This window comes from Macaca mulatta, chromosome 2 (assembly GCF_049350105.2).
Source record: "Macaca mulatta isolate MMU2019108-1 chromosome 2, T2T-MMU8v2.0, whole genome shotgun sequence".
NCBI lineage: Eukaryota > Metazoa > Chordata > Mammalia > Primates > Cercopithecidae > Macaca > Macaca mulatta.
The window spans coordinates 128,107,353-128,121,118 of NC_133407.1; the positions used below are offsets into that span (position 1 = coordinate 128,107,353).

The 13,766-nt window shown below is 40.5% G+C and overlaps 1 protein-coding gene and 1 long non-coding RNA gene across 3 annotated transcripts in view; one reads left to right on the top strand and one right to left on the bottom strand.

Annotated features, from left to right (window-relative positions):
* ADAMTS9 (ADAM metallopeptidase with thrombospondin type 1 motif 9) overlaps nt 1–13,766 on the bottom strand; it is a 178,310-nt gene that overhangs the window by 37,480 nt on the left and 127,064 nt on the right. For both annotated transcript variants that reach the window (XM_015130468.3, XM_077994228.1), the window contains exon 30: nt 9,753–9,926. In XM_015130468.3, coding sequence (XP_014985954.2) covers nt 9,753–9,926 — 174 coding nt within the window. The remainder of the gene's footprint in view (nt 1–9,752; nt 9,927–13,766) is intronic.
* The window catches only part of LOC106996879 (uncharacterized), a 29,040-nt gene continuing 24,469 nt past the window's right edge, over nt 9,196–13,766 (top strand). The window contains exon 1 of the long non-coding RNA XR_001442971.3: nt 9,196–9,943. This is a non-coding gene — a long non-coding RNA (uncharacterized LOC106996879). The remainder of the gene's footprint in view (nt 9,944–13,766) is intronic.

Consider the following 13,766-nt stretch of genomic DNA (forward strand, 5'->3'; position numbering starts at 1 on the left):
AGCCGTCTCATTTCATAACATGGAATCAAACAAATCTCTTTGTATGTTCCAGGCCCTTGTCCTAGTTTTCTATTCCAGGGAAGCGTAAAGGAAAGTTTCAGCTCTCACAAGTAATCTCCTCCAGCTATTTGAAGAGGGCTTTCCTGTGGCCCCAGGTGCCTTTTCTTCTCCAGAGGAACTGCTCTCATCCCACATCATTCTGCAAATATTCACTAAGTTCCTACTAGGTGTCAGGCCCTGTGACAGCTCCTGGGTGAACAAGAGTGCACACAAATGGCACATTCCCTGTTTTCAGAGAGGAGCTTATATGTTAGTAGCAAAGGCAGACAACAAAGAAGACAGTTAGGTAGCGAGAGTTAACAATTACTGTAATTCCATTTTCCACATGAAGAAAATGGGGCTTTGAGAGCCTAAGTTACTTGCCCCAGGTCACACATCTCTTTGTGAGGTGGATGGGACAGCTATGTTTATTCCCATAAGTCAAGGGATGATTACAGAGCAAGTGGTATGTTTCATTCTAGGATAATCTCCATTGCATCCACAGATTCTTCTTTGTTTTGCTTTAACCAACAGCAAACCCTACCCCTGAAGTTTATCCTTAGTGCCCTGTGTTCTAAAGGTCACTGAAAGCCTATTGTATCTAAAGCTTCTGTGTCACCCCAGCATTTCAAGACTCTTGACTGCACTGGGAAGCCCCGGTGAGCTAACTGAAAACCGTGCCAAAGACTGCTGCGGTTTCTTTTAGGCCAGGGATTGAATATCTTGTTGGCAAAGGGCTTATCTAACAACTGTGATTTTTGTTGTGTGGTTAGAATGTTGTCTTTTCTTTTCTTTCTTTTCTTTTTTTTTTTCTTTGGGACAAAGTCTCCCTCTGTCATCCAGGTTGGAGTGCAGTGGTGTGATCACAGTTTGCTATAGCCTCAACTTCCCTGGCTCAACCCATCCTCCCACATTTTAGTCCCAAGTAGCTGAGACTACAGGCATGAGCCACCATGCCCAGCTAATTTTTTAGTATTTTGTAGGATGAGTCTCACTACGTTGCCCAGGTTGGTCTTGATCTCCTGGGTTCGAGGGATCCTCCTGCCTTGGCCTCCCAAAGTGCTGGGATTACAGGTGTGAGCCATCATGCCCAGCTAGCACACTGTCTTTTTAAATGTCTTATTTTAGTATCTTTACGGAGAACCACAGACCCCACCTCTCTTTTTCATCTAATGGGCAGCCTTTCCTTTTAGCACCTGCCTTGCCTCAAAGGCACTTGTGTTTGGAACTCAGCTTCATTCAGAAATGTCTTCGATGATATGCCCCATGCCTTTTTTTTTTTTTTTTTTTGGTGACAAAATACACAAAATATAAGATGCACCATTTTAACTATCACAGGTGTACAATTCAGTGGCATTTAGTACATCTGCAATATGGTGCAACCATCACCCCATCTAGTTCCAGAATATTTCATCACCGCAAAAGGAAGCCCTGTGCCCATTAAGCAGTCACTCCCCATTCTTTCCTTCCTGCAGCCCGTAGCAACCCCCAATCTGCCTTTTGTCTCTGTAGATTTGCCTATTCTGGGTATCTTACATATATGGAATCATCCAATATGTGGCCTTCTTCTCTCCCTGACTTCTCTCCCTTAATGTTTTCAGGGTTCTTCCATACTGCAGCATGTATTAATACTTCATCCCTTTTTAAGGCTGAATAATATTCTATTGTATGGATATACCACATTTGGTTTATCTATTCCTCAGTTGATGATATATGGGTTGTTTCTCATTTGGCTGTTGTAAATAGTGCCGCTATGAACATTCATGTACACATTTAAACACCTATTTTCCATTCTTTTGTGTATATATGCTTGGTAATGCAATTGCTGGGTCATATAGTATGACCTGTGTCTTTCGTGAGCTATCCTGATCCTTTAGGAAGGAGAAGGGATATGCTGGCATTTCCTGGTAGCCCCTTGTCACTTGCAAACTTAACTCAAAATTTCTGCTGCTTGGGAGTAAACCTCAATATCTAGAATATGGAGTCACTCCTCATTTTTCTGGAGCATAAACATAACTTGAAACCACTGTGAGGTGAACATGGAGGAGCAGAATCACTTCAAATTAGTGCAGGAGGCCGGCTGAGCCCAGTTCCCTAGCTCATCCCTAGCTCAGTGGTTTTGGGGTTTTTCTATTCCCCTAGAGTATACTGGGAACTACTGCAAAGTGATAACATTTTTTTCTTCATTAAAAAAGTGAGATAGAGGGCCACTGAATGTTAAAAAAGAAAAGAAAAGAAAAAGTTAATTTGTGATGTGTAGATATATGCAAATACTTAACTACCCATAGAAAAAGTAATTCCTTAGAAAATTAGGACTTAGGTAACTCTGAGAAGATCCTAATTATTGCACAGTAAACCTGGACTAAATCTTCCAGTATCCTCTCTTGTTTTCACTAATCCACAAAGCTTTAATCTGCGTCAATAAGTAACAGTTCAGAGCAGAAATACAATGGTTCCTAAATACTTTATGCTTGTTAAGCATTTCTCTCTCAGTCTTAAAGAATGGTTAACTACCATAAAAACTATTTTGCCAATGGTGGAAAAGGGAGCTGGAAAAATTTACCTTGAATGTAACTTTTACGAAATTAAAAATTAAAAATTAAACTAATAAGTGACCTGCCCAGGGTTTCCTAATTAGTCAACAGCAGATCTGAAAATCACATGGCAAGGGTTTTCTCCTGGAATCTTAAATCCTAACTAGGGTATGGGGGCTGGGTAATCAGAAAACAAAGCCCTTGCTATCAGGTTTTATCAACTTTTTGTAATATGGCTTCCCCCTCAACCCTCTAGGATTTATGACTCTTTTCCCTGTCCTGGAATATGATCTAGAAGTTCTGAAAAACAGTTGGAAAGTTCAATTAGCCTCATTTTAATTTCCAAAAGGTTTTCTCTAATTTCAGTATGACTTTTAGAAAAATCGCTAGCATGAGCAACGCCACCAGCCTCCTTGCATTTCATTACACACTATAATTCAGAAAGAAAATAATCACAGTGCTGGACTAAATCGGGCAGCTCGTCCATTGTTCTGCAAGCTACATGTGCCTTTCAATGTGCTGAAATTAACAGGGGGAAAAGAACTTTTCCAAATTTGCAGGTGAGGAAGACCTAAAGTAAACCCTGAAGGTGGTATTTTATTCAGCCAGGTAGGTTGGCCACAGAGTGATGGTCTAAAAAGGATCATTTAATGCAACGGGTAGAAATTTTCTTTGCTTAAAGATTATGATCAAGTTGCTTTACACTTTCAAATATATCTTTTGGTGCAATTCCCTAACCATGGGGGGAAGAAAACCACTAGATAGTCACAGGCTCTACCTTTTAAGGTTGTTGATTTTCTCCATGGATGAAAGACCTTGTATTCTCTAGTGCCGGGTTACCATTGTTGCACAGTGTATGGATGGCAACTCACAGAACCACAGGGTTCCTGGGTTTTTATGTCATGAGAAGCAGCAATGAAAAATCGGTTTATCTAGCGTTGCTTTAAATGGCAACAACAAAAAAAGCAGTCCTTACTTCAAAGCTCATTTTAAAGTCAGGTATATAGAATTTAGACATTTTTGCTCCCAAATAGTATATATTTGCTAGGGGGTGGAGTGGGGAGAAGGAGGCAGAAATAACACTATGGATACACTTTGTAACTTTAAAGTCATTCATTAGTTCAATCACGATTTTATAATGAGCCAAGGTCTATGCTGGGCCCCGGGAGGCAGCCCCCATGGCTTCCTACTCTGCCTCTTTCCCTGTTAGAACACCCAGGGTGGCGGCTATTCCCAGCTTGGGGTCTCAGGTGTTAGCTCAGCTGGCTACCTGGTGACCCTTGGGGTTTAACACCTAGGGCTACCTTGTGCAGTTGTGTAAGCAGATATGGGTTTCGTAACAGAGTGTGTAACTGAGTAAGAAGCCACCAAGGAGAGAAGAGGAAAAACAACAGGGCAATTCCCGTGATGCTGCAAAGTGGGGCCCAGGTAGCAGCCGATGAGCAGGAGGAATGACGGAGGACATCAGTTCACCAGGCAAGGAGGGGAAGAGGACATTCTCAGGAGGGGCTCAGCATGCATGGTGGCTGGAAGTGAGAAATGGCATGGGTGGTGAAGGTGGGGAGGAGAATGACCACAACATTTTGGGGTTTTCAGAGCAGATTATGTGTGGTTTGAGATTTTTAGAGCATCCCTAATGCCTAACACCTGGAACTTCACCAGTGATTGATAAATGTTTGTTCAACAAATTAATAAAATCAGCAATAAAGAGTTCGTATCTGGCTCTGTGTGCACATCAAAACCTGGCCATTCCCTACTGTTAACTTCAGGAAAATCTTTGAAATCAACTGACCAAGGACCTGCTGCTCATTTCTAACTTTTCTGTGTTAATGAGATGAACTTGGGAATCATTCTACAGCTGATCTTACTAAAAGTCCTCAGAATCCAAGTATGTATCAGAGTTGCCCAAGTCCCCATACTGCACCAAACAGCAACGAGGTGAGTAGTTCTGCAACAGTCAGACATATCTGAGCCACAGCTTGTCTGTAGCATTGTGACAAAAAATAAAACAGCTGTTCTTACAGGAAAAACAGAGTTTGTACTTTTTTTTAATTTTTAATTTTTTTGAGACAAGGTCTTGCTCTGTCACCCAGGCTGTAGTGCAGTGGCCCGATCACAGCTCACTGCAGCCTTGACCTCCTGAGCTTAAGCAATCCTCTCACCTCAGCCTCTCAAGTAGCTGGAACTACAGGTCCATGCCACCATACTCGGCTAAATTTTCTATTTTTTTTGTAGATATGGAGTCTCACTATGTTGCCTAGACTGGTCTCAAACTCCGGGGCTCAATGATCCTCCCTCCTTGGCCTCCCAAAGTGCTGGGATTACAGGCATGAGCCACTGTGTCCAGCCTAATTCATGTTCTAAAAGTCATTTTAAAATGCCTTTATTCTATAGAGTGAAAGATGAAAGTCCATCAATTAGCAGGCACTGTTCTATGTTATTATCCCTTCCTTCCTCCCTCCCTTCCTTCTTTCCTTCCTTCCTTCCTTCCTTCCTTTGTTCCTTCCTTCCTCCTTTCCTTCCTTCCTTCCTCCCTCCCTTCCTCATTCCTTCTTTGCTTCCATCTTTCCCTTCATCCTTTCTCCCTCCCTTTCTTTCTTCTTTCCTTCCAGCCATCCATTATTTTGTTCCTCCATTCATTCGCAGATTCATTCATTCAACAGGTGTCTTTGATGCTGTAGGTACCTTATTAAATGATAGAGAAGATTCTGGTGAACAAGCTTCCTGACCTTAAATAACTGATAACATAGATGAGGAAAACAGGCAATGAAAATTCTGGGTGCTAACTGCCAGAATACAGTAATTTGAGGATGCTGTGAGAGCTGAGTGGAGGAGTATCTGACTCAGATTTAGTGGGGTGATGTGATTGGCAAAGCTTCTGAGAGGAAGTGACACCTAGGTTGAGGCCTGAAGGATGAGAAAGGGTGACTGAGGTGAAGTTCAGAGCAAGGTGGTCTTATGATGAAGAGGTACCACAAGGGAAGAGAGTATTCCAGATAAAAGGGAAAAAGAACATGTGCAGGACCTGTGAGATCTATTCCTCAATGCTGCAGATGTATAGCCCTATACAATCACAAATCAAATTTGATCAGAAGGACCTCTGCTGCTCTAAGTGAATTTATATGTCAGAGTGTAATATTACTAACAAGTTAATCCTTTGTGATAATAATTCTCAAAAGAATTAAAAAGTCTTTTTAAACTTTTTTCTCCCAAACAGCCTCATGAGCATTATAATTCTAAAGTGGCTAAAACTGACCACTGTGAGGACAAATTATTCACCTGAAGCTGGCAGGTGATATTTAGAAGCCCAACATCATAAGGTGTAGGCTGAGCCAAACTGCTGTCATCACCAGAAACCTCCATCGGAAGGCCACTGTACTAAAAAGAGGTCTACTTTGGGAAGACTAAAATGTGCTAGTCACCATGTCGAATCATGTCATCTCACCAAATCCTCACTGTGACCCTTGAGCTAAGTCTGCCATATAATTCCCATTTTGCAGATGAGCTAAGTGAAGTCTAGAAATTCAGAGTCAACTTTTCAGAGCCACACATTGAATAGAATTTTGCTTACAACATGTTGTTTCTAGGGTGTAAACAAAATGAGATGTGGATGTGTGGATACAGCATTTTTCTCTTGTCCAATTATTTTGCCCTATATCTGAAAGTCTGGGCTCTACTCTCATGGTATCAAGAAGGCATCCTGATGCCCCTTGCCCCTGAACAACCAATGGACCTCACAATGAACAGGGCAAGTCCACTGAGGGGCTCCAACATCAAGACTCATCTGGTGACATGGTTTAAAGTCTGATAGCCAACTAGATCAAGAATCTCCTTTTTACAAGGGGTAGGTATTATAACCCAGTAAAGGGAATACACTTGGATAGCAACTCTCCAGTAAGAGGCTTGGCAAGTCATTGAGAGGAAAATAAAATAATTCACTTTAGGTGTATGTTGGCATGGGATTAGTGAAGATAATGATTCAGCGTGTAGGTGTCAGAGGACAAGCTTCTAGGCTTCCAATTCCAGCCATACTACCTAAGCCCCAAGTTGCCCCTATTAAATGAGGATAAAAATATAAATTCTACATCAGAGAGTTATGGAAAGGGCTTAAAAGAAGTACTTTATGTGAAAATACTCAACATAGTGCCTGGTTTGTAGCTTAGTAAACAACAAGCTTTATTATTTTTATTATCATCAGTATTAGGGCCATTGTACTATACAAGTCTAGGGGATGCTCCTCACATTGTAGCTGATAAAAAAGGCACCCCTCAAAGTTGTGCAGTGTACAACCTGTGTGGTTGTACAGAACATCCCTGATGACCATGCCATGGTGAGGGTGCAGAAACTGTGCTTCTCTAGGCAGATGCCTGGATTATTTATCAAAAAGAGGATGGTGCCATATCCCACAGACCTAGCAGGAAATACACCTTGCCAACCAACTGGTGGGTTTTAGTAGTTCACATAGGGGACTATTAAAAGGGGAAGCAAAAGGCAAAGTGCACACTCAAGCAAACAAGAGTTCTGAGGTGGTGACCAAGGACTGCTAAGAAAGAAGGGGTATCCTGTAATGGGGGGCTCCTACACATCCCATTCAGTTGGCTGAGAGGCTGCCCTGTGGCACACTCTCTGACCTCAGGTCAAGACGAAACTAGGTGTGGGAGAAAAGTGGAAACCTGTGCCTGCATCAGTGGATATCAGGTAAAATGGTAGCTGAATGAATGGATGTGAGACGAGGTGGGAGCAAGAAAGGAGGTGAGGGCTGTGATTTAGGGGAGCCTGAAGGGTGCTGTCTTACCAAGTGACCACCCAGCTTACTGTTGAACAAGCGCGCTTTTGATCATAAAAGTAGGAACAATTAATAATTACACGAGGACTACCCTAGGCAAACAGGAGGCGTGGCCACCCTTTTCCTGATTTGATCAATTAAGGTAATTGCCCAGTTACTGTCATCCTTCACTCTCATTCTTGCTGCTGCAGAGACATTCTGAGCAGGCTGTCAGCAGGCCTTGCATATATGGGAAACATGAAAACTTTTGGTGAGGTTTCTCCCCACCTCCAGCTGCCCTGGGCATCACTCTGCCAATGACAGGCCTCCTATAGGATACCATAGGAATATCATAGGAGATACTCCTATGATATAGAGTATCTCTTTATCTCTATATCTGATATAGAGGCCCAGGCCAGGCTGTCTCCTGAAGCCTTGTATTCTTCCACAGAGTTTAACAGCAATATTTGAGTAAGGTTTTAAAAAAACCCATCTGCACGACACATGCAAAGAAGTAAATTTTAGGCATATTTTGCATGATCAGAGAAGAATTTCTTCAGTGCACATGTGGCAAGGTTTTTCTATTCTTTGGGATGCAAAAGGAATTGTAAACAGAGTCTGCATTTTCATGATTGTCTCTAGCGTTTTCAAAAACTGGCTAAAGCACGAACAGTCAGCTTAGACTCATTTCTGAACACTCTCTTACTTTCTGCTCCTTGGAGCAGGGTCGAGTTTAGCATGACACAAAGAGGGAGATGGAGAGAGCAGGCCATGGTAGGTCTGAAACAAAGAGAATCAAGAGGTCATACTGAGGGGGAGAGAGAGACAGATGAGGGAGTCTCCTCTTCCTTCTATATCTGACATTGCCAATCCCCAAACCGTAATTGGTAATAGATAACACTATTATCTCCAGTTTTCTCAGAACAACTCTGCAAAGTTATTTTATCCCCATTCTACAGATGGATAATCCAAGGCTCAGAGAAATCAAAAATCCTTGCTCCAAGTCCCTTGGCTAATGTGTGGCAGCGCTGGGATATGAACCAAGTCTGTAGAATTTTATGATCTCTAGGGTTCCAAATAACTCATGTGGTTCAAGAGCTGTAAATCTGAAATGTAACTGCTTTAGGATTTCCTCCCTGCCACTGTCTGGTGGGAATATAAAGGTAAAGAAGGAAAACAGCAAAAAGACTGAGTAGATGGAGAGGATGAGTTTCCCAAAGAAAAGAAATTACTGCAAACAATGGAAGTAATCCATGAGGAAGCGAGGGAAGGGGAAGACAGGGATGGGTGGCTGAATCTCAATGGGCTAAAGAATGCAGTTCTAGTATTTCATACTGGTTTAACAGAACAAACTTAGCATCAAGTCTTGCTTCTTCTACTTGCTAGGTGCTAGGTATATGACACTTGGGCAAATGACATAGACTTTCTGAACCTCAGTTTTTTCACCTGCAAAATGGGATGATGATAATAATAATACTCACCTTGTCTGGTGGTTAAAAAGATTAAGTGAAGCAATGAACAAAAAGTACCCAGCACAGTGCCAGGGGTACAGTCTAACTGTTCTCCAAACCATACCCTTTCTTTGTGTTCTGAAAAGCTCTTCGTGGTGGGGGATTTCCTGTCTTATCTTTCATTATCTCTGCACCTCAAACGGCATGCATTTTGTTTTTTATGTAAACATCAGTGGATGTGGTTTTGCTTTCTAATTCTTCCCCACCTTTTCTACAATTTAATCTTCTGTTCTGGAAACAGAGGTTACCTCCTACAAAACTTCCCTGGCTGAACTTTTCCCCATGGACACAATGTTTTCTTTAACCAAACATTAACTTGAAGCCAGGGAAAAAGCAAGTCTTGTCCACTTCTGCATGGACCATCAATGGAGCAGTTTCTTCAGATACTATTCCTTTTTTTTTTTTTAATGTTAGAAATCTTTCACTAATTAATCAAGGTTTCACATGAATGCCCATCTTCTACCCGAGAGCCGAAGTCATAGAAAGAGGAAAAATACAGAGTAGGTTCTACCTAAAGTCTGCCCTGTGGCTATTTAAACAAATACAGAATGACCAAATCTGGACAAAAATGACATATTTAAAATATTCCTTCTATCTCCCCCTCCTTCTGTGAAAGATATCTGAATGCATTTGGCCCATGGCCTGTTACTTTTTTTTTTTTTTTGAGGCGGCCAGACTTGGAACACTCAGGAACGCAGACAGACGTAGGATTTGCTTAAAAACAAGAAGTTCTCCCACCCTTGTTGGAGCGAACGCGCGAGTCTAACATTGAACCTTTTGGGAAAGAGCCAGCATTGTAACCGTGCTCGATGACTTCTCTGGCTTTATAGGGAACAGATGTGATGATAGCAAGGGGCACACATGTGAAATGCCTGGCAGGTACCCCTTCGTGGCTCTACTTACTTCTTGCCATTCCTCTGCCCTCCAAGTGTAGAGGGGACACCGTGGGCCTTGGCAGTCGCGTTCCGACTCCGGTCTGGTGTAGGGGTTGCACTCGGTCTCTCTGGCTATTTTATGTGTTCCAATCTGACAGCCCACATGCCTCTGCTGTACGCCTCGGCCACAGGACACAGAGCACTAAGAAGACAGAGGACGTAAGTGGGAGCTTCGGCTCATTTATTTTTGGGGGGGGTGGGGGGTGTCGAGGGTCACAGAGGAGGGGAATGCACTCCTAATCCAATGACTTTCATAGCTATCACATCGCTTTCTAATTTGCAATGAAAGGGATCCCAGATCATGTCTTAAACTTGGAAACTCACTGCTTATCTTATCCATGCTGGAGAGTGAGGAAGGTGCTCAAGTTTGGAGGAATCCCTCAAGTTAATGAAATTCTTGAAGGATTGAAGAGGTTGATAGAAATCATTATGAAACATTTAGCACAACCTAGAAATAGTGCTGCCATGAGAAATGAAAACTTGAAATGATTTCTATCCTGGAGGATTTGAGATTCATGAAAACTGGAGAGACAGTGTTGTACAAGAAGAATTTCTTGGCAGATTAAAAATATAACCCAAGGAGAGTAAACCACTGAAGATTTTAGGACCTTATAAGTAGAATTATTTTCTCCAGTCTCTTCCTTTTCTTGCTCCTATTCATGGAGATAAGGGAATATTTTTTTAACCACAGAATTCACTAAAGAATTTGTGTCTATTTACAACCTCAGATGAATATATGAAGAATAAAAGCTGACAGGAAAAACCATTTCCTCGGGCTTAATGTTTTCAGCCCTTGAAAAATATTGTTAATCATGTTGAAACATTTTGTTGACCAAGTTGCAAAACACCATATTAAATCTGCAATTAACTTTCCTCTAAATTAATTTTTTAATAGTTTCCTCATTGCTGGGTTTCATAATCTCACTTATGGCCAGGCCAAGAATTATTGTCTTGATTGAGGTTTTGACAGCCAGAAACTAAAGGCAACATTTGGAAAGAATGGCATATTATTACACTTAGCTATTAAAAATTAGTTCCAAATTTTGTGATAGCTCCATCCCCATTTATTGGTCTGGTGTTGAGAAAACAAGCTTAACGTACATTAAAGCCATATTCCTAGGAGGAAATCTTCTTAAAGAATAGAACCATGCTCTTTCAAACTTGAAAAAATTATTTTCCAATTAACCTGTAGCATCATTCAACTTTCTCTGAGGCTATTAATGGAAATTTACTATCAAGAATCACATCCAAATGGATTCTGCTGAATGTTAATTTTCTCTCCATTTCAGATTTTAAGAAAATAGGTAATTATATTTAGAAGGTAACTTGGGAAAGCATATTGTTTCAGATAAATCTATGCCAGAGAGGAGAACCATATGTTCACATCAAAGCTAGCTGAACAGAAGAAAATATTTTGGATCAACGTAGCTACTATTGTTTGGGTTCAATTGTATTAATTGGATTGAATGAGTATGTGACCCACAAGAAATCAGACTTTTAAAGTCATTATGTCCTGGGTGTAATGGGAGGGTTCCTGAACACAAGTGATAACCCTATCTATAGAGAATGGCCATTTAATGCTTATTAGAGCTACATGAATAATATTTCCTGTTGATTACATTGGAAAAGAATGTACTGTAACATGGTAGAGTTACCCCATAAATGACAGAAATGTTCAAACATTATCATCATCAATAAACAACAACCAAAAAGTCTTTTTTGACTATTTCAATTTGAGGTCTTAAATATAAAAGAGCACATTTCTGGAACAATATATCCAAATAGAAATACTGAAAGAATATTGTAAACAAATTTGAGTTTGGCATAGGGCTTAAATATATGCAGAATCCCATAATGTTTTAACAACCTAAAGAAAAATGAAAACATATTTAAAGACTTTTAGAATGTATAATACTATTCAGGCTACTAGATAAATGAAACCTCTTTTTGATGCTATTGTAATTGAAAAAATTACTTATGGTTCAATGAAGGCACGGTACTAAGAGCCATAAGTATCCAACATTTAAAAAATCACTTCCTACAGTGTTTGATAATTTTTCAAAAGACAAATTAAGACACAGGAAGGTTCAATTATACAATATGCCATTCTGGCTTCTGATTTTCATGATGTCAAAGCCAGCTTTGAAATACCACATTCAAAATTTCTACATGACTTAAGTGCTCACAGCAAGGTACAAGCCTGCCTTTCTGAATAATGCATTCACAGTAATCTTTGCTCAAAATGAGGTGCACTCCATCGGAGTTAGTTTTCTGTGTTCCACTTTTCTTCCTGTGCTGTCTCAAGGGAGGCAACAGTTTGCATACAGAGCCAGCCAGGCTTGCTTGGAATTCTGAGAGATTTGTGCAGGCACCCCCATGAATAAAACAGCATCAGAAAGACCTCTGTGTGACCCTGGAGGCAGTGATGGTGGTGGTATGTGTGTGTGTGTGTAAATCCAAGTTTTCTTGTTCTGTTCAGTACGCCTTTTAGTTCGTTTGCAGATGAAAACGAACTCTGAATGGCCTCTATTAATGTGCTCCCTCCACAGCCATCATCCCACCACCACAGTCTATTCGTGCAGGTTTGAAAGTAGATGTTTTTCGGTCTGAACTACTGAGCTGGGAGCTATGTTTCATCTCTCTCTACTCCCCACTGTGCAATGCTAGTATGCAGAACTCACCAACTTAAAAAGGAAACTTGATGCTTATTTCCATAGAGAGAAAGAATCTCCATGGAACTTTTGATGTTTAGGAAATCATAATACATACTTGAAAACCTAGAAAGAGTTTTAAAGTACTTTCTTCCAGGATTACTGCTGAAATTATGGTGATGACATTAAAGCAGCGATTAGTTTGAAAAATAACTATATAAACCAACTTTTATAAGCAATAATAACAATAATACAAACTTTTACTAAGCATTTACTATATGCTAGGCTTTCTATACTAGCATACAGTATATGCTAGTATACTGAGGTTTCTCAATTAAATAATTTTTTTTTGTGTGGGGGTTGTCCTGTGCATTGTAGAAAGTTTAGCAGCATCCCTGGTTTGTACCCACCAGATGCTAGTTGCATTCCTCCTCATTCCCCCCAAAGTTGTGACAAACAAAACTGTCTCTAGACAGTCCCAAATGTCCCGTGGGGTACAAAATCACCCCCAGTTCAAAGCTTAGCTCTAGGCTAAGCATTTTACATAAAATACCTCTGATACTTCCCAATAAACCTTTTAGGCAGATACTCCATAAACAAATAAAACAAAAAACAGAGATAATCACCCTAACTCAAGCGAAAACAAAACCAAAAACACAAAGTAAAATTTGTCTTAGACAAGGTAGCATAGCTACTGTGAATGTGCATTTGTGATCCCAGCTTTTAAATTGGTGCTAATATGATGCAGTCTTTTATACTAGGTCAGTGAGGGTGTGGGTGAGAGGCCTGTCTTCAGACAATTCAATATCAATGCTCATGCTTCAAATAAAAACAAAATAAATGGAAAGCACAAAATACTAAAGCAACTCTGGTTCTCCTCACTGACCACATGCATATGGCTTCCTTAATTTCTCAAATAACACAAGCCACACATTTGCCACATTTCTCTATTAAACACTGGAAGGACACTTCAGAATGATACCACAACCCAGCTGCTCTAACTGTAATTATAAGAAAAGTCTTAATCAAGAATGGATGGTATATTCCTAATGTAATTCGCCAGTTTCTATTTCGGCATTAGCACTGAAGATCTTTTAAAACTTAATGCTTACTTCATTGAATGTAAGACAACACTGATTGCAAGACACATCATTATATTTTGTAGCACTAAGAAAGACAACAAGGGCTGTTAAGGAAATCATGACATTCCATAGTTTGTGAAGCCCATCCTGACCACAAACGTGTTAAACTGTGAAAAAGACCTGCGTCTCAGGACTGATGAATGACTTGATTGAATGAACTCATGAGTGATGAATGTGTTGGTGTGTTAC